Source organism: Plodia interpunctella, chromosome 7, assembly GCF_027563975.2.
Source record: "Plodia interpunctella isolate USDA-ARS_2022_Savannah chromosome 7, ilPloInte3.2, whole genome shotgun sequence".
In the NCBI taxonomy this organism is placed as follows: Eukaryota; Metazoa; Arthropoda; class Insecta; order Lepidoptera; family Pyralidae; genus Plodia; species Plodia interpunctella.
The window spans coordinates 7,083,672-7,105,006 of NC_071300.1; the positions used below are offsets into that span (position 1 = coordinate 7,083,672).

The 21,335-nt window shown below is 33.0% G+C and overlaps 1 protein-coding gene across 1 annotated transcript; it reads right to left on the minus strand.

Moving 5' to 3' along the window:
- Positions 1-273: 273 nt before the first annotated feature.
- Positions 274-19,366, minus strand: LOC128671449 (ras-related and estrogen-regulated growth inhibitor-like protein). Its single transcript, XM_053747904.1, has 6 exons — positions 19,161-19,366; positions 6,183-6,239; positions 3,298-3,374; positions 2,744-2,925; positions 2,237-2,423; positions 274-1,771 (listed from the first exon to the last, which is right to left on the minus strand). Exons 1-6 carry the CDS (start codon positions 19,342-19,344, stop codon positions 1,703-1,705), a joined length of 756 nt encoding a protein of 251 aa, XP_053603879.1. The 5' UTR covers positions 19,345-19,366; the 3' UTR covers positions 274-1,702.
- Between the last annotated feature and the right edge of the window lie 1,969 nt (positions 19,367-21,335).

Consider the following 21,335-nt stretch of genomic DNA (forward strand, 5'->3'; position numbering starts at 1 on the left):
TTCTTAAAAGGCAGAGGCATCATAAGGACACAGTACGTCTTTATCCCTTACAGGGTTGACCCTGATCCTGACCCTGAGCCATGAGTTGCGAATTTCGAAGGCCACATTTAAGGTTTGTGGAATTGAGATTAAATGAAGATAAGTTGGCAACCTATCGCCTATGAGATCTCCAGCAGTCTTTACCTTGATTGACTTTTACGATTTGCGCGGGAATGCACCTAGCACATTCCATGTTTTGATTTCGCTACCAGACCATTAAGGAAGTCAATAAAAAAACGAAATTTATTCTCTGTAATATTTATTTATTTTTATTAAAAAAATGTATACATAGATAACAAATGGCACAAAACATGGGTTTGTTGCAAGTTGCACCATCAAATTTGACGTTGATTTTAACCGGCAGGCGTCACCGACGTAAATAAAATGGCGTGTTCAAGTTAAGGTCAGAGTTGACGGTGCAACCTAGCCTTAATACATATTATCGATTTATTGTTATAAATACGTAAATAATTAAAGAAATCTACATAAATAGTATATGCTGTATTTGAATAATAGATACAGTACTAAATATGATCATAAATTTATGAAGAATACATTTTTATGAGTCATTCACATTCTATTGTATTTTATTACATCGTTCAATACATACTAACTGATAGATAACGTCTTAAAAGATAAAATATAATTACTTATATAGCAACTTTATTCTACTTTTAAAATGTATTACAATAATACAATAAGGGCAATTTAGGTATCCAAATAATGGACAGTCTTTTATTCGAAGTCACATTATAAAAATACATGGAATTCGTCTCACCTAATTTAATTTTAGTTCACTCCCAATAGAGGAATATTTATTTCTTGTAAATTAAGGCTCATGTTATGTTTCAGTTACTGTACCGAACAGTTTTACCCGAATTTCTCTCGGGAGCAACATCGTTCACAAATATTTATCGTCGCTTCGATAAACAAGTAAAATAGTTTCATTTAACCACTTCGTCAATTTTTTTTTAATGTACAAGAATTTATTTTGTCATCAAATTGAGTAAAAATTACTTTTGAGTATATTCACAAAAGATAACACAAAAAAGGTAAATTACAATAGATAAGCGTCAAACAATTCCTTCAGGGTACCTAATAATTTAAAATAATTGCTTTGTCAAGATCAGTTGAAAATCGCTTTATCTGCTCACCAATTGAACCCGCAAATGGATAATAGTTATCCAACATGACTAACGATTAACTATATAGGTTATCTTGATTGCTAAAATTCACAAAGATAAAAAAAATCCCTGAGATAAATTTTATCACGGCTGAAAATAACAAAAAACAACATTGACAAGAAGTTGGATTAGCCATTTTATTAAAAAATTTAAATTTAGTCAGTCTAAATCAAGGAAAGGAAACAAGGCTCAGTTTGTAACAATACTAAGAACTCTATAAAACATTAATTGACAGAAATCCCATTCTACAAAGAACATTTTTGACTATGTACAGTTTTTTACAAAAGAAGATTAACAACATTTGTAACTATCAAACCTCGTCAACTCCTTCCAAATTGCTTCACTTGGCAAATCTCTCGGGTGCCGCGCACCGAAAAAGATAACAAATCTGCTTCCACAGAATAAAAATAACAACTTCAAAAACTCCAATAACTCCAATCACGGAGCGATCAAAACCAAGAGTTTCTTTATCAAACACTTCATATACTGAGCGATGGCCGTTTCTTCCTAACGCTTTTGTTGCTCAACCCGAGAATCGAACCAATTACCTGTAACAATACATGTTATTTAAATGACATTCTTTCCTTCAATTCACTACGGTGACATATCTACCTACTTCCGTCAATTAAGCTTACAGGAAACTCTTTGGATATAGTTTTGCAAGGATATTTTAAAATTCAGTTGTGTTGTTTTAACATAAATATTTTTGTTAACAACGTAAAAACGTTTTTGTTCACGGTATGTAAATATTCAGTAAGTTACTTTAAGGATACATGAATCTTGCTCCTACAATATTTGAAATTTCCTTTTGGCAGACACAAGTCTTGGAACACTCGTGTCACTACTACTACAACACGATAGCTACTATCGTGTTGTAGTAGTTGTGACCAACAACGCGGGCGAGCGAGAGCGAATCATCTAAATATAAAGAAGTCCAAAATCTTACCTTTGAAACAGAATAGGTGAGAAGAAGAAATAATGGGAGAAATTAAAATATATAACGATAAAGGTACCTTAGAAACAGAATAGGCAGCAAGTTTCCGCCTGGGCGCGGGCAGTAGCAGCGCCAACGCACGCGCCTCCCGCAGCAGCGCGTGGAAAGCCAACGCTGCACCGGCGCACGACTCCGCCGCCGACACCTCATAGAACTGACACCCGAAGCGCAATGATAACTCTTGACCTTCTTCAGCTTTTACCACTCTGTTAGAAGAAATAGTTTAAAATAAAAAAAATATATTCAGGGAAACACAAATGAAAAATTTGTAGCTATTTACTATACTATACATATCTACGGTTTACATCATATCTCTCTAGCTTCCTTAAAGGTCGTCATAGGCACTAATCATTATTATATTCTAATTTATGTTGAACTTTATATTATTATGTCAATCATCAACATTTGCAACCCTTCGTGACCCACAGGTGGTGATAGGTCTTCTTCCACATACGCCAACCTTCCATTGCCATCCTATATATGTCAATCATTTACAGCAAATTATCGAAAAGCGAAAAATCCAAACCTGGCGTGTTCCAAGTCCCGCTTGTTCCCGAGGAGTGTGACCGCCATGCAGCCAGGCAGTCGCGTCCTCTCCAGTAAGGCCAATAGTTCAGCTGCAGCGAGGAACGAACGCCGGTCGCAAATGGAGTACACCACAGCGAACGCGTCGCCCCATCGCAGGTGCTCCGCCAGACAGCCACGTTTCTACACAAAATGTATTTATTTATTTATTGAAGTGGTGGTGGTGGTATGAACGCAGTATCATAATACACTCGATAAAAATGAAAGATAACTTAACCACGATAAAGTTTACCTAAATAAAATATATACCGAAAGCTTATGCTAATACGACATGTTAGCATCTTGCAAAATTACTTGCAAAGAACAACAAAATATTCGACCAGTATTGTACTGAAAATTCCCGCAGCATAGCTGCCAAATATCAATACAAAGCGTGAAACAGAGATAAGTTTTCTAAAAGCCTAAGTTAATTTAGTTATATTACGTTTATAATTAGTAAATTATAATCCTGTAAATCTTTTGTCCTGCAAATCTTTTGTATAAAGAGCTACTTACTGCACATCCACATGTGTCCAAAACTTCAACTTCAGAAGTAGCACCATCAAAAGCGACTCGATGTTGGTATAAAAAGTCTGAAACAATTATTAACTTTAATATTTATTTACCTGCTAACATCTCTCTAATCCTGTTACTTTCGCAGCCAGAGAGCTCCTAAGCCCAGGGATTATTTACCTTTATCGATACTTCCATACTAAATAAATAGAAAAGATTTGTTTTTTATTTGTAATGAATAAACTCAAAAACTACAGGAAAATTTTGTATGAAATTTGACACAGAGACAGACGAAGCATTCAGGCGTAACATAGGCTACGTTTTTTTATATTGTGGTTTTAACCGAGCGAAGCCGAAAGAAGTTAGTTATTTTATAAAATGATTTTGTCAAAATATTATTGTATAAAATAATTTTGTCAAAATGCGCTTGGCAGGTGCATGGAATTGTTTTTTGGTTAATTAAGATTCATTGTCTGTGCAACCTCGCGCTATATTGGGATGCAGAAGCAGTTTGTCTTTCGTGTGCATCTAGGTTACTCCGTCGTGTTAAGCCATGTCAACATTTTTACATTTTTGAAACGGAAGTAGGTATCATATCAAATAAATATGGTAGGTATGTTTGTAATATTGTATTTATATGTGTTAATAAGTTATTGACTTTCATAGTATCACAAAAAATCAATGAATTTACATATTAATTTAATTAAGGCCAACGTGAAAAACAGACAATAGGTACAGGTCACTTAGAGAAAAGTCCACTATAGTTTCAGTCTTATAGAAAATCTTTTTCTAGTCTTTTTTCCGTCGATAATCACACCGCACGTGAGTGATACGTATTTTCATCAATCACAAACACAAGGGGATTAAATATTTAATTTTCAGCAATCTTGGCCCTTAAATTCCAACAATATGATGACTAAAATAAAACTAATCGTTAAATGTATTTTAGTTGCATACCTGGCCTACTACAGAATTTATAACCAGCTAATTTCATATGAGAAATTCTGCACGAATTGATATACTGCTAAGTGGTTGATTTACTTCAAACGAAATGGAAGTGCTTTTAACTGTATGCAGGGCGCTCATGCGGATGTAATAATAAGGGCCGGACTCCACTAGAGTGGAGAATTATTTGTTAACCACCAATATAATTTTGTTATTCAATTTCGAATCAAATTTTAATTTCGTTAAATAAATTCTCTTCTGCACTCTGATGGTAGTTCCATGATTAAACTAATTTCAGGCCTAAACTGGCTTTGTATTGAACCTAGGGGTTTGAATTTTCAATACAAAGCCAGTTTAAGTTTTAACCTTATAGTATGTCTAAAAGTTAAAAAAAACGTCTTAGTACAATATTGGCTCGTATCGGACTTCTCTTTTCTTTCAGCGATATTCATTTTCTTTTACCTGTATGTCTACTTTTGTCTGATGATGATGATGATTTCGAAACAATTTCGAAACAATAAACTAGAAAATCGTAGAGCAATAGTGATCTACGGTTTTCTAGTTTATTGTTTGAAGTTTATTTTTCCTTCACACATTTTACACTACTAAAATAAATGAGTATTATAATTTGAGACCGTCGCTCTTTAAGTTAAGGAGATTTGTTTATTTTCTTAAAATACGACTCAACTAATTATTACCATATAAAGTTGAGAAAATAATTTATGATCTAGCTTTTAACTTGAATTGTAGATGGTTATCAGAATGACATAAAAACTTTATTATAACATTGTTTTACCGCATACAGTAAGAAAGGTCGTCGGCCTTAGGCGCCGTATCAGCCTTGGCTGCGGCGAGTGTTGCCAACATCACAAATAAACTATTGGCATGGCCGGCTGGCATTTGACATCGGCCACCACAGGGATCTTCTGAAGCATTTGTTATATCGCTGACAGTTGTTATGTCAACGTATGAGAGCGCAAGAAGACCGCTTTATCATTCAACCGTGGTCCCCAGAGTGAACTATTTGGTCCAACTTATTTCTTAATTTTCAATCAGTATAATATAAGAGTGGGTTTAAGTTGGTATTAATTTTAACCTGCGCAGAAAAGCGCAAATTTGCCATTTTGTTTAAGGTCAGCTGCGCGCAGGCTTAGGTAAAGTCCACGGTAAACTCACCCTAAGAACTGATAATCTCTGATAATGATACTACAGCACTTCTTACACTACATACCATTATGACATCAATTTCTCAAATAAGATCTAACTAAATTAACGTAAAAGTTTTAGCCAAGAGCAGAAACAGATAAAGGAAAAAGCCGTGTCGTATCAAGAAGTGAAACAGAACAGTTGGTAATAGAAATAAATGGAATTAACTCCACCGACAAGAGGGTAGCTCTTTAATCCTGATAATGATGCAATTCTGAATCAATGATTGTTCAAATGAATTTGTTATACATGTCATACATGCTTTTTGACTTATTTTTGAAAATAATAATGAGATGAAAAAATTCTGGGAATTGGGTGCTCTTCACCTGGCATGGTTTCGATAGCTCCAGTGGTCAAGAGCACTGTCCCGGATATAGAGGGCGCGGGTTCAATTCCCGCTCGATTTCAGAATTTTATCATCTCATTATTATTTGCAATTATTGTTATCGTTTAGTTTTCATCATATCACAATTTTTAAGCATTGAGCTTAAAAACACGTTTATTTGAAATTTCTCATCGCATTTAGAAATAGTATATACTTTAGTACCTATATAATGTTATGTATAATAATACTAGGCTTATAATTTATTATTATAATAATATAATAATTAAGTTTAAGCATCGAGTTGTTAAAGCTGGTATTATTGTTCAATTCCTTTACAAATTTACATTTTACTGCACCTTTGCGTATACAAATTTTACTAAAGCTGGTATACAAAATCATAGGTATTACTCACCACCAGTCGAGCTGTATTCCCCGATGTACCGTTTGGTCAAATACCGGACGACAACAGCTGTAACAATAAAAACAAACTTGTAAAATATCTCACTGCTGATTCAAATTTTATAATGCTTAAACACGATACAGTAAAAACAGAGCAATAAAAAAGCTAAGAAGTTCTCTTTAAAAATATCATTTCTAGATTTTGTAAATAAGTATTCATTATTTACGTTTTGTCGCCACGTTTAGAACACAAATATATTAAAATTTAGACAAAATATTATAAGTTCTTTGTGAAATTAAGATCATTGACCTATTCAAAATTTTACAAGTGACGTCCGTTAGTATATTATCATCATTTTAATATAATATCCACAAGTATGTGTTACAATTAGTATAAAATGTAATCACATAGAAAGTTCGATTGCACTATTACATTTTATCTAACTCGATAACAGAGTGCAGTGCAGTTAATGAAATACAAGTTAACATAGAGAAAGCGGCAATTAGCAACTAATCGGTTAGAGGTGTTACAAAACAAAAGTTGTACCCCTAAATGAATTTATAACTACAAGCCCAATTAGAGGGAAAGTAATAGCCCTCAAGACCTCCCGTATAGAACGATAGACAGAACACGGGCCGCTTTAAATTAACGCAGTTTAGATTAAAAAACATAAATTTTTCTGCCAGTATTTAAAGTGTGTGTGTTTTATTGTACACTCTGTTAGGTTTAAGATATTTTTTAAAGTTGAGAAACTATTCCATAACCTTAATAAAAAGATAAACATCCTTGTTTGATTCACAGTTGGAGTATAAGTTTCAGTTATAATTAGATAACGTAATGAAGTGCGAGTATAAAGCTATAATAAAATCAAGATTTTATTGGTACCTCTATGTTGATTTACTGACATATAAGATTATTGTTAATAAAATTAATAGGCAACTAACTCTAAGCTAGCTTCCATAAATGTAAGTTATATACACATTTTATTGAATAGTATTATATAATGTATTGTCATTAAGCTAAGGTCAATAACCAAGCGACTGTAATAAATTATTATAGAAAATTATACATTATACAATATTATATTTGCCCTATTTCAGTAAAATTAAAGACTTTTTATTGATTTGAAACGGTCTATGATTTCCAAATAAGTGCCACTTAAAACTTTACAACCGCGTAACAATATAAATAAAACGAGTAAAATATACTTTATGACTTTTTGTATCGCTATACGAAATCACAATACTATAAAAGGTGTTGGCCATATTTACATATTTAATGTTGACAAGATGGCACCATACACTTCCTATATTTACAGCTATCGCAAACAGCAAACGTAATATATTATGATATCTGACGGTAAAAGATGAAAAGTCGTGTTGGAATTTGAGGCTAAATACTAATAATTCCAATATAGTGTCAAAGAAATATGATCATAAAGCAGCGAGTGAATAGTTTGTGAAATGATATCTTTACGTCGGATCTCATCAGGTCTGGCATTTTGTTGTGCATTGCTCTCTCCGTGGAAAATACGGGATCATGGCGGACCGATAAACATGTCATTTCATCGAATTTATTATCTGGCTTCTGCTTTATGATCATCTCTGAACATAATAGAATGTCGGTTAATGCCAGGATGCTTTTGTTTGTTTTCATCTAGACCTGGCAGAAAAAGTGCTGACTGGATGATATCAATAAGGATTTTTTTTTTGAAGTCAAATAAAGAAAAGGAGGAACCGGGATACTACTCAGATGAAAGAGAGATGGTTTGTTTGTTTTAAGACTTCAGGTCGGGTCAAGGGCATAAAGACTGATATTCAGATAGCGGAACACAGTGGAACAAGTCCAAACAATCAATGTATGTTAATTGCCAATTCTTCTCGTTTATCTATTGGGGCTGTCGCACTTTCCTTCGAGCCTCGTTACCACATGGTCATTACACGGGAAGACAATTGGCTGTTAACGGAGTGTCCTGGTAATGAGATATTTTCACTCTTTCAATGGCTGTCTACTTGACTGGGGTGTTCTTGGGTTTACTTTCGATATTGTACAGCAAAAAACAATGTTAACAGATCATGTTCATAATGAAATGGTTAATAAAACAAAAGTTTAATAAAAGATTTGAGAATGAAATAAAACAGAAATGAAATTATTTTGAAGTACGTAACCCAATAAATTTCAGAATCAGAAAAGCGGGCTTCTTATCAAAACATGCAAAACACGCGACTCAATGCGAATGAACCAATTAAACTAACGAGCACTTTCACTTAACAGGCAGTTCAAGGTAATCCAGTAAAACCTTCGATTCCTCGGATATGTTAAACCAATAAATCTGGAACGGTGTTGCAACAAAAAGGTCTCAAAGTCTCTTTAATTTTGTTTGGCAACTCTGGAAAGACATGGCAAAGCACCCAATTCCTGCAACATTGTTTGCAGTAAACATTTAGGTATTTCATTTGGTATTAGCGTCAGTAATACAAGAAATTTTCGATTTATATTTTTGCAAGATCAAGTTGCGATAAAGGCACATTTAAAATCAAAATATGGTTTGTATTTGACTAATAAACAACATTATTTATTTTCCAAAATCAATGTTTGTTGTCTTATCTTCGTCACATTCAACAGTTATGTTAGATATTTTAATTCTATATCTCTGGTGGTAGATTCAAATAAAGAAGTTTATTAAACTTAAAAGTTTTATACTTGGTTGATAATAGTACACTGACATTATTTTCCAAAAATATCATCCAGATTAAAAACATTGTTAACCAAAGGATATAATATTGAATGCAACCTATTAATATATTATGCGGCTCAACCTTTAAGTTTTCGAAGATAATACAACAGTATTTTTACTTTCTGCCACAATACACATGCTGCATTTAGTTCTCTTTCTTCCCATACTGTTCACGTTACGGTTGTTCCCAATCACTTGTTGGGATCTATCACGAGTTTCGGAAGAGCAGAATTGGCTCCATTGCCGGTAACGAGACATAACGGTGAGAGAAGGATTAAATCGAGACGTTTGGAGTACGGTAGCAAAAGCTAAATGTTAATTAAGAGCATCGGTTAAGCGATCGGAGACACTGGCCAGGTACAGTCGAATACGTTGTTGATGGCAACATAGTCAAACTTGATGTAAACTTGCCTTTATTACTACAGAACAGAAGCGTATGTATGTTAAATTGGCATGCGGTTTATCGTGAGGAAAATAGTTATATTACATGAGATGTTCGTACAATTGTGTACTTAACTTTATTGTAGGGCTAGAACTAAATTCGTTTCAAAACACTCTGATAACTTTTGTAAATAATGCAACAAAATATATACATAGCTTAACTTTTTATCTATAAATTATAATGGAATCACTTAAGTTTACGTATTGATAAGTTTTTCATTTATTTAATTCTTTATTTTAGGCAAATAAGTATAGTTTTAGTTGAGAATATTAATGCATAAACACTTGGATTTTACATTAACGTAAACTTAGCTAATTATTATCTGTCCTCTCTCTCTCTGCTCTTTATATGATCATGTTCATTGACCGGTGTAAAATAAAAAAGTTCATTAATTTTATGATATTCGGCCGCGCTTCAAAAGAATTCAACACTTTCACTCTTGACAGATGCTAATACCAAATTTGACTGGTCTGAATTAAACTTATTTGATGTCAGGAGACATGTTTAAGCTTGGCGTGACCTAAAAATCTAGAAATTAACGATCTAGTCAAGAGGTATCACTAACTTTTCAAAGTGTGTCAGGGTAAACACGACAGAGTCCCATTTCATAATAACTGCAGCTCATATTTATAGCATCATAGTATTGTCTGCGATTAGCAACGCTGTTTTCTAATATAAGATGAACTAATCTTAAATATTTTTGACAAATTGTTCCCGCTCAGGTCACAAACGTTACTTATCATTTTAAACATGACATGAAGAATGAATACCACTACCCCTTGCCATTCTCAGGTAGAAAACGGAAAATTACTATGATACAATCTTCGCCATATACCATATTTCAAAGGATATTTGTGTCTGGTGTTTATAATTATAACATTTGATGATCTGTATTTTTCGGCTGTTTGCGGTCAATATCATTCTTTTGAAAACAAACATCCTTTGTCCTCTCCGTAGTCGTTACCTCCGTACCGTTACCATGATTAAGGTTCATGTCGTGTGTAACGAACTTATATTCTTGGTATTCACTCGATTAAAATTAGTGATATTTTAAGGTAACAATTAACGTGTTCTTGCAAGTTTTCTCACGATGTTTTTCTCCGACGGAAGTACGTTACAAAGTATATGAATTAGACAAACTCATGATGACTCAACGTATAGTACGATTCGAACCTGGTGCGTTTGGATCACACTTGGAAGACGACATAACAAGAGACAAGACAAACGCTGCAATATGCGATTTCAGTTAATAAAGTGAGTAACAGAGGCATGAAGTAGAAGCACCCGGCAGACTGACCGAGTGACTCACGGGACGGCGGCATGCCAGCGTACTCTATAAATACTATACGGAGTTGACATTTGCTTGCTCTGGATCTATAACCCGACTTTCGTGTCATGCATACCACGGAACATAAATTAAGACGATATTTAGCATCGTATCACTTGGCACATTTTCTATTTCATCGAAAATCTATCTATCTTTAGGGCGCTTTACTGGTATTTTTTTTCTTCAGCCATAACGTCGTTGCCCAGTTTCCATTATTCAGTTTCTCTATTTAATCCGTTAGTCACGAAACAGTTCAGAAACTCGACTTGAGTATTACGTGACATGTGATATGAACACAGTATTGGTTAAATTGGTAGTATATTTATCCTCTCAATCCCGAAAATTCGAGACACAATGCATTAAGAATTATGTTATCCAGTAGCTAAATATGTCAGTAGGCGATGACGGGTTAATAACTATTTTGTTTACAGGAATTTTGAATTTATGCTAAAATATTGATTACATTTTGGTAAATAGCTTAATGGAAATACACACAACTATCATATTATTTTAATTGCACGCCAGCAAATTCGTAAATTTATTGAGTAACATAAAATAGTACTCCAGTAACACTACTACAGAAAATAGGTTACGCATAGGAATGTGTGTAACGTTGTGGAGTAACAGTTGGCGTCAAGTACTCGTACGTGTAAAATTGGTCATTACGTTGCTCAACGTACGTACATGGTGCTTGAGAATTCAGAATGATCGCGATTCAGTCATGTTACCCCATAATTACACAATTATTCAGTCAGTAATGTTCTGAGATGTTATTATACTCCATTTTTGAGGCTATTGCGTTTGTAGTTAGTTTTAGAAATAAACCTTTTTTCTTCAACTGACTAATTTTACTGGATTAATTTAATTTTGTAAATAACAGATATTATATAGATTACTATTAATATCTGTTATTTACAAATTAATATTATATAATTATAATATTGTAATGCTCGATAAAACAAAAAAATAATCTAAATAGTAAACTTGCGCAATATCAAATCAGATTTAAAAATTGAGATAAAAATATAATTTCTTACTAAATAATAAATATTAATTGATAAATGACTGAACTTACAAATACTATATAATATGTGTAGGTATGTAAGCCAATATTAAAGATAATCCACAACTTCTTGTTATTTTATTGACCATTTACAAAATGCTCAACGATTCACGTTCGAGTTCTTTCGTGTTAATGTTCATGGTAGACGCGTGCGCCTCCGGCTGAGACGAGGTGACTGCTTAATCACATAATCAAGTTGGAGTTTGTGATTGATTGTTTGTTTGTTATATAATTGCTGGGCTCTGAGTCATCGCGTGAGCTTCTCTGAATGTAATCTAAAATTACTATTAAGTTTTCTTAAATGTCTTATCTTTGGAACAGAATAAAATATGTTTGTTTTATTTTTTGGTTACATTTTTGCTTTAATTAGTGAGCACTTTTTAACTACCTACTCCTATTTTTATTAAATTTGAATTTATTGTTGATTCAGCATAATGACAAACAAAAAACAAGAATATAAATATTTTCCCTTTACTATATTATTATAGTATGGATATATTTTATTAAAATTTACGGGAAAAAGACGTGTAAAAAGTATTTATTTATTATTAAATTGTTAGTATTTTGGTATGCTTTTATTGCATTGTCATTTACATAGTGAATGTTAATTTTATAGCCATATTTTATGTCGTAGAAGATATTATAATACACTCTACTATTATACATACATTGTTTCCTATAAAGATGAAATTATTACAATCATAATATTAGATGGTATGCAGAAGCACTAGTACTGGGGGAAATTTGGCAAGAAAATATGTTGGATAAAACACAGTCATTGAGTGCTGGCCAAATAGTTAGCCCACGTTTTGACGGCCACATGTAAGTAATACGAATAGGATTACTATCACAATTTAGTTTTAAACTGGACAAATAAACAATTAGAAAAAAAGCAATTAAAAATATTTAAAACGTGTGATAGACACTCGTAAAATCGATATTATTTAAAATTGAATACATGGATTTTACGAGTACTTGAATTTCAAATCAGGATTTACTCAAGCGTCATAGAGATCTAATTTGGGTAACGAAGCTTAGATGATAAAAAGAAAAAAAATGTTATAATGGTTATCAAATAAAAATTAGTCAACAAGCCTATTATATAATCATCGCTACCTTACTACCAGTGGATGGCTATACACTCAAATATCTATCAATGAGTATCAATATTACCCAACTATTATAATTGTTATTTTACGATGCGTCGGAGTGTTTCCCAAAAACGACGTGGCATAATAAATCAATTTCACCATGTTTGGCTTTCACCAGTATTGTTTATACTTTCTAATATTCTGTTTGTGATCAAATGGTAGCAATTTATTGCACCATTGAGATTAATTATTTTTGTCCTGTGTTATGTAACTAGATTGACAAAGACCACTGGGTGGTTTGTTTGTATTAAAACTTGCTTTGCCCGTGACTTCGTAAGCACTTAAAAATTCTATTTATTCCTGTTCCAATGCCAAATTATTTCTTAGCTTCCCTGCCCTCCCCTTAGAATCCCCTTATTATGTAACTAAAGTTCTGTCTCTGTTATACTTATAACGAGATAACGAGAGCTGGAATATTTTTACTTACATCTCTTAAGAACGCGTTCTCACAGTCAGATACGCGACAATGAGACTTCTTTTTATAATAAGTAAAGTAAAATTATAATAAGAAAATATTCTTGAAAATTACGGGCTACGATTGAGGTCGTATTTTGACTCCATATTTTAAATGTAGAAAATTGAATTTCAAAAAGATTTATCACTTAACATTAGTTATGGGTATAAACTATAGTTTATTTCTTCAGTTAACTGTTAACATACATTTTTTCTTGACTAACTAGTATGTGTACTGACTCGGGACTTTATTTATAAACATTAAGGTTTAAACATTCAGAATACACGGTTAATTAAATTTATGGACTAATTGAAATTGACATTAAAAGTCACATAATAAAGTATAAATAAAAAGTAATTATGAATATTAACACTAAGGCTAATTTGCAATCAAGCTCGTTTATACTTTTGTTTTTTTATATTTTATTTTCTAAGCAAAAATATTGTAGTGGCATAAATTTCTCGTTGGATTAATTTATTTTTATATTTTTATCCATTAATTTTTCATTCCCCTTGAATCAGTGCCTAATTATGTACCTCGTTAAAGTTTTTCAATGAAAAATATAATTTTAAAATGATACTAAGTATGTATTTATAGACGGAAAAGAACTTTCTTATATTATCGATTAGTATGTACATTGATTGACATTAAAGTCCAAAATTTTCTACAAAAAATTCGATTTATCACAACGAAGAAACTTTTCAAGAGGAGAAATAAATACGAACGCACGATGTGCAATTATAACTTTACTTACACTTTATCTAGTCAAAACTAATCTACTTGAAATTTTGTATACCTTCTAAATTTGAAAGTAGGTAAAAAGACATAGGTTTAGGTACAGTTTATCGCGAAAATACCTAGTGTTCCCGTGAGAAATCCTTGTTAATTTCTCACGGGAACAGTGAACGGTAAAGAAGTGCTGGACTTTAATAGTTAACGGGAACTGTTTTTCCAGAATGAAAGAAGCCGCAGGCAAAAGCTAGTACACATAAGCAAAATGTAAATTTCACCTTACTCAGGGTCAAAGCACTTCCCACTGGTGTATTACGTAGACACTCAAGTCTTGATAATTTCCTTCGGTACTTGATCGAACAGGTGGTTATACAGGTTTTTGCTAAGTAAATATGTTACATGTAATTTAGTTGAATGTTATAATCCGTTGATATATCACAAGCTGACTTTATTGTCTGTCAAATGTGAAACATCGTAAGCTTTTGAAATCTTTCAATGTGCATAGGAATGCACATTTAAAGAAATTTCCTTGGAATTTTTCTCGTTTCTATTAATTGAATATTTTGAGTAAATGATTATATGTAATGTAATTACAGACGTGTGCAAAATAGAAGTAATAAAAAATATAATTTATCAATTTAAGCCTGTAATTTTAAAAGATCTAATTCGGTATTCTTGACAAAATATTAAATTTACGCTCGAAATGAGCGTAACTAAGAAAAACAAGATAATATACTTCTTATTTCTACCATATCCTCTTTTGGACGAAAAATGTCCATATTAATAAATAGTGCGAGTTAGACAGGCATGATAATGTCCCTTCATAATTTTCATGCAATTTCGACTCGCACCCGCGCACGCCAACTCCCAACGCCAACAGAAAAATTGCTTGCTTCAACGATTTAAAACAAAAATACATGTCATTCACTCGACTACACAGAGAATGCATAAGATCCCGCACATTTTATATTGTTTATTTATTTTGGTACGTTAACACAGACTGTAAACCTAGTTCCACGCAATGCCACGGACACTGCAATTACATTTATATGACCTGACCACATGAAATGGAAAATAAATAGGATTTCGAATTAGGTCAGTAGCATAATGCAATATTGAAGATGTACTTATTGATTTGGGTCAATACGACTGCTTTGTATCATTTTTATTTTATCACATCATATCCTTGGTTTGTGTAGACATCCTATAAAAATAAGAATCACTCATTCGATAGATAATGAAACATTTTTAGGTTCTAAAGTGGGAATTTAGAACCTTGCCTTTCAAAGCGCGAAAGTTTGAAAAAGGTATATTGTAGGAATTGCTACTTTATATCACTTTAGTATAGAAAAAGTTTTTTCAGACTTTCGTAAAAATGCGCAAACAGATGACGCGTCACTGGCATCTAAAGCTAGTGATACATTCTTTATGTGTGAGTGTAATTTATTTTTAACTTGTCTCATTCACATCCACCTACTCAAAACAACACTGTGTCAAACCTGTCCACATCTACACCCCCGGCAACGACTCATAATCAATAAAAGTGTCGAAATGACAAGATAGAATAACTGTTTTAATTAGGTACCTAGGTTACAGTGTCGCAATTATAAGATACAAATCTAATAAATTTGCAAAAGAAACAACTCTAATGTAAACTAATTTAAAATCTCATTTGAATTGGTCCCTCAAAACCCAGAAGATCTTACCATTATTGCACCACCAACAAGAACCTGGCTCTTAATTTATGATTATACATGAAAATTAGCATTATCAAGAAAAACCAGAAGCGCGTATATGTATGACCATATCACATCTCACAATATCAATACAATAAATTCTCGAAAAGTACACACAGCCAATTGATAATTAATTCATCTTTGTTCTTGTGACTCAACTGTTTATGAAACTGAGCACGTGTAAAACTTCTGTGAATCCCAACTATCTTGTTTGATTTGTGAATTCTTTAGATGTATTTGCTTACACAATACAATAGGAGAAAACATATTATACGTACAAAAATAATTCATGGAATAACATATACAGCAATAACAGCAGTAAACTGTGTATTTTAAAAGCAAAGTCATAATATGTATGACCAAACCGTGTAATCAAGTTTCCGTGTGGTATTGCCCTATTCCATACAGCATTAGAACTTTAAATAATCTAGTCTATATTTTTTAAAGGCCCGCAAGGCTCCTGTGATCCCTTTGGTATGTTCACTGTGCACAGTTGTTCCTAGGCAGCGGTAAGCAGCATCAATCAATCTGTCGATCTGCTTGCTCATTCGCGCCTTATTCCATAAAAGAAAGAGCTGGATGCACGAAGTTTGATAGGCATAAAGTCATAAGTAAATATTTTGTTTCCACATATTTTGTAAATCAAATACCTACTTTAGATAGCAATAACCTTCGCGACGACAGATAAAGGACTGAAAACAGTACCGTTATGCAAAAAGAATTTGAACACAATGAAATTCCTTGAACATATCATCATATTCTTGAAACTATTTGATAGTAAACGGAATGCAACTATTAAACTTTAGCAAACATAGTTGCATTAGGATTATCAACTAAATCTAGATTAAGTTCATGGAAATGTCCTATAGGCAATTAACACATTTACTTATCACGTAGGTATGTGTCACAATCTGATAATTTTTTACGTGTCAGTGTTACTTTGATGGACAAAGAAATTATTAGATACTCGCTCTAGATATTGTTATTGATAAAGCGGGAAAATTCCCAAAACATTACGAATGAAATTCCCATCATCCAATGCATAGTAAAGAACTTTCTCATAACACTGAATATAACTATATTTTAAACTATGAATTGATGGAAATAAAAATAGGAAAACGGAATTCGGGCTTCACGAACGCTCAACAGCTAAAGAAGGAACCGGGAAGACGCTCAAATTAGACAGATAAAAGTTGATGATCATCAATTTTTACAGAACTATTCCAATGCAACTCAGTTCAATTTAGGAACCTAAAATGAATCGCATTCATACAAAAAATTTAATCGATGGCACAAATATACAGTTCAGTTTAGGTCGTAAAGTGAATCGCGTTAAGAGATAGTGGTGAGCCCAAAGAGATTTTTTTGACCAATAAAATGATCAAGCATTACAAAATTGTATGACAAATAGCAAGCTTAAATAGAATACCAGTAGGCGCCGTGTTAAAATAGAAATGTGGGGGTTATGTTTTAAAAATGATTCATCAGATTAAAATTTTACTGGCGACAATAGCCCTCGATTCTAATTCGTCATAATCAACAGTTAAACAGTATTGTATTGTCCTTCCGCGTTTATGACTTTGTACTGGTCGTCAACATCTGTTTATCCTACATCTGGTTCGCCGCAGGCGATTCTATCCATACAATTTGGTATCTGGAATTAGTGCAGGACTGTCAATGTGACTTTAAGACCTAAACACCCTGATTAATAACAACTTTATTCTCTGATTAGCCTCGGAATTCCTTGTATTGTCTCGTTCTTTCCATGTCAAATGCTGAAAAGGGAGAGAGGGACAAAACAAAGATATACTACTCCAAGCCTAATCAGAGAATTAAAAGTTTATTAATAAGGCGGTATATGACTATCAGTTCACCAGTATTGCCGCAGCTGTCTGCTAGAGCCGCGTCCATCCAAGATTCCCATCGGTTGGAAATGGCCTGCACAAAGCGTTTCCTTTAAACTTTGCTCAGGTCACCTGTCCAACATCTCAGTGACAACTAGACGAGGAAATAGAGACCTAAAGTGAAGAAAAGAGATACTTATAAGAAAATATAAAATAGATACTATAAATAAATATTTAATAATAAAACAGAGACCCAATATTCGTCAATGATCCCAAATGACATAAGTATAAAAACATCGCATCAACAATCGTCGGGAAATGACCTCGTTGCTTTGTCATTGTCACACCAGAAAAAAACATTTATAGGTATTTTTACATCTGTGTAGTTATTGAACTCGTGCATATCGCAAGTATCCGTGTTAAGATGACAATAGTGGTGGAATGAGCCAGGTGCCTTATCAGATAAGATGAATTAACGTTATCTGAGGAGAAACGACATATTGGGCACGTTTATATCACATTATCTTACCATTATACAATAAATTATACTAATAAAAAACAGGTGTTTATTTTGGATTGTCTTAACCAGAAAATTAAAATATTGAAATGTTTCTTACTGTCAGACTATCAGAAGTATTAATTACTAAATTCATTTGGGGATTATTTTTGATAAAAAGTATTTATTTGTAGTAGTAAGTAGTATAATGGAGTTTATGATAAAATGTTTGACCGGGAAATTTCATCGGTTCAGCGGTTTAGCCGTGAAAGCGGAACAGATAGACAGACAGATTTTCGTAAGGACTCTTACCTTGGTAGCCTATGTTTGACCTCAGAAATAATATTAGTATAGAAGTATGGATATCTATAGGCGCCTACGTATCTAACTCATTAATCGAAACAAGATTACCAAATATGGAATACCAAATACCGAATACCAAATATGGCTTGGAAAACAAACTTAGACGTTTAAGCGTTGGTTAATTAATTAAAAGAATTTACAAACATGTTTTAAACGTCAGATAATTAGTGTACTGTTGAATGATTAGCATGCACTAAAAAAAAGATAGAGCTGCAGCGTTTACGAAGTAATTTAATTACCCAGATTACATCCTTAGGGCATTTCTTCACAGAATAAATCAAGGCTGTTTTTGTAAGCCATTAGCGATAATTGATTTGGTGTTCGCATCCCAAAATAAAAAAAAAGTTGACTCGTTTTCGAGCTATATGGTTTAAAAGAAACCATTCAAAATTTAACAGGAAATTGAAATTTTCGTTATGCGGTCAGTTCTGTACTTAACCACGATTGTAGCGTAAAAAGTTTGTAACCGTAGGTAATTTTTTAAGGTAATTGTGTTTTTAAAATATATTAAACGGAAGAAGTGCTTTTTCATAGCTAAAAAACAATTTGAACAAGCCAACAAATCTATTTATTTTTTCAACATTTTGTATTTTTTTTAAATATCACTGGAATCAAGCAATTTAAAAAACACATTCAAATTATTACCTGATTTGCCGCACCGCGCGCTCCCGAGCACCACAACTCTTATTCGATTTACTGTCATCTTCATTGGTCCGAATTCACAGCACTCGTAAAAACACGTGCAAAGATCGCGAGCTTCGATGTAATGAGCTTTGGTGGAGTGAACACGTGCGAACGGCGCACCGTGTCGCTTGCAACTGTACAGCATAGGAGCAACGTCGGACTTTGGACTTTTCGAGATTCCAATACTTTTTGCTTTATTTACACTAATTGTGGGGATTTTTATCAGCGATGCAAGCAGTGCAGTGTAGCTATATGTATATTAGAATAGTAACACACCCTTTCTTATCTTGTGGCAATGAATGAATACACGCGCGCCTAACAATAATGTTTGTCCCAATTTATTGATCAGTTAAATTACAAGTTGTCATCAAATTGAAATTATTATTAATATTTATTTTATACTAAATTGGTTAAAAAATAATATGAGATATTGAGTCATGTGAAAATTGACAAAATGAAAGTGGAATCCAGAAATTTTTGCTAATGCGAGTGTTAGGATTAGACGTAAAACTATGTTTTACATAAAAATTATTTCAGTCTCATAACAATGTTTCAAAGTGTCTCATAAGTGTCATGCGACAGTCCATCACCACATATTTGTCAGGACAGAAACAGCTGGACTGTCATAGTCTATCACCAAAATTACGGTTACTAGATCGCAACAAGCTCTTTGATATTAACCGACGACTATAACGTACTAGACCAAGTATAAATTGATTTTTTGGTACATGCTCTTTATTTAATTTTTGTAGGGCTCTGTACCTCAAAAGGTATAAACGAAACCCTTATAAGATCATGTCGTTTTTCGTCTGTCAAGAACCCGTTTTCTCGTAACGCGTAAAGGTATCAAATTTACATAAAACTTAAAAAAAGTGCCAGTGAAAAATTGTGGGTATTGTCAGTGTTAACAAGATTAATATATAGGTGAAAAAGATATGACCATATATGTCCACTTGGTCAAATTTTCGCTATTTTATGCTTACATTGTTATCGTAATAAACAATGATTTTACCCTTTCTGAGTCGTGGAACAAAGTGGTTCACCTAGATGTTTCACAGTTAACGTTTTGTTCCCCTGGTTCACAAGGTGTTACGCTTGCTATATGCTATCATCGAATATTAGTCACTACTTTCATTCTATATCTGCTAGAGCCCAATATTAGATATCGTTGTTGTCTGAAAATGTGTGCCAATGTCCAACAGTCGCCGACATGATAAGACAGTGATATGTATGATATAATACGCAGACGGATGTATCAGTAACTTGTAATAGGAAAAAACTACATATGTAATCCAATTCCATTCGCTTTCCGTTTCTTTCTAGTAAGGCGTCTTTCTTTAAAGTGATATGTTTGGTGTACGTACGTACGTACGTTGTTACTCTGTGACGCCATACGAAGCTCGTGGTTAGGCGTAATAAATAACCTTAAAGTTTTGAAGATTTGGCTTAATTCTATAACTGGCCGCCTGGCAGACGTCAACCCTCCTCGATAATGTTATTATTACCAATCTGGCTGGCTAGGCTATGAATCTCTTATTCCCTTCGTACGACATCCTCGGGAGGGTATATAATTGGCCTATTCTAATTTGCTGTAGATTATTATGTCTAGTCTACACACATACATACAGTATATCTATTCGCACTCTATATACTCAATACTACTTACTCTCCCTGCACTTCTTTTCATTCATTTTCAGAAATGATAACATTTATAATTTAAATAATGAGAAATGCCGATATACTGTATTAGAAATTCAAAAACAAAGATGAAGCTATTCTAAAACACGTAATAGCTAGAATATTAACTAATAAATATTTATAAGCAAATTCTATTGTTATATTCGTGGAATAAACCAGCAATAGATAAAGAAATGGCCCTTTTGATAAAAGGAGAGTTTTGTTGGATTTTAATAAGGGCTGAGCCAATGTAAGAATTTTAACAAGCCCTTTGTTAAAGGTCCCTAATCGTCCAGAGCTGCATCGGGAAGGCAGTCAGTTGGAATAATTTAATATTAAATCAATATTAGTCTAGTACTTCATGGTCTAGGATGCATACAAGAAAATAATATAAAAATTAAAACCTTAGTACGAATAAAAACACTTCAATAAGAGGAGATAAGTATCAATGAAACTGAT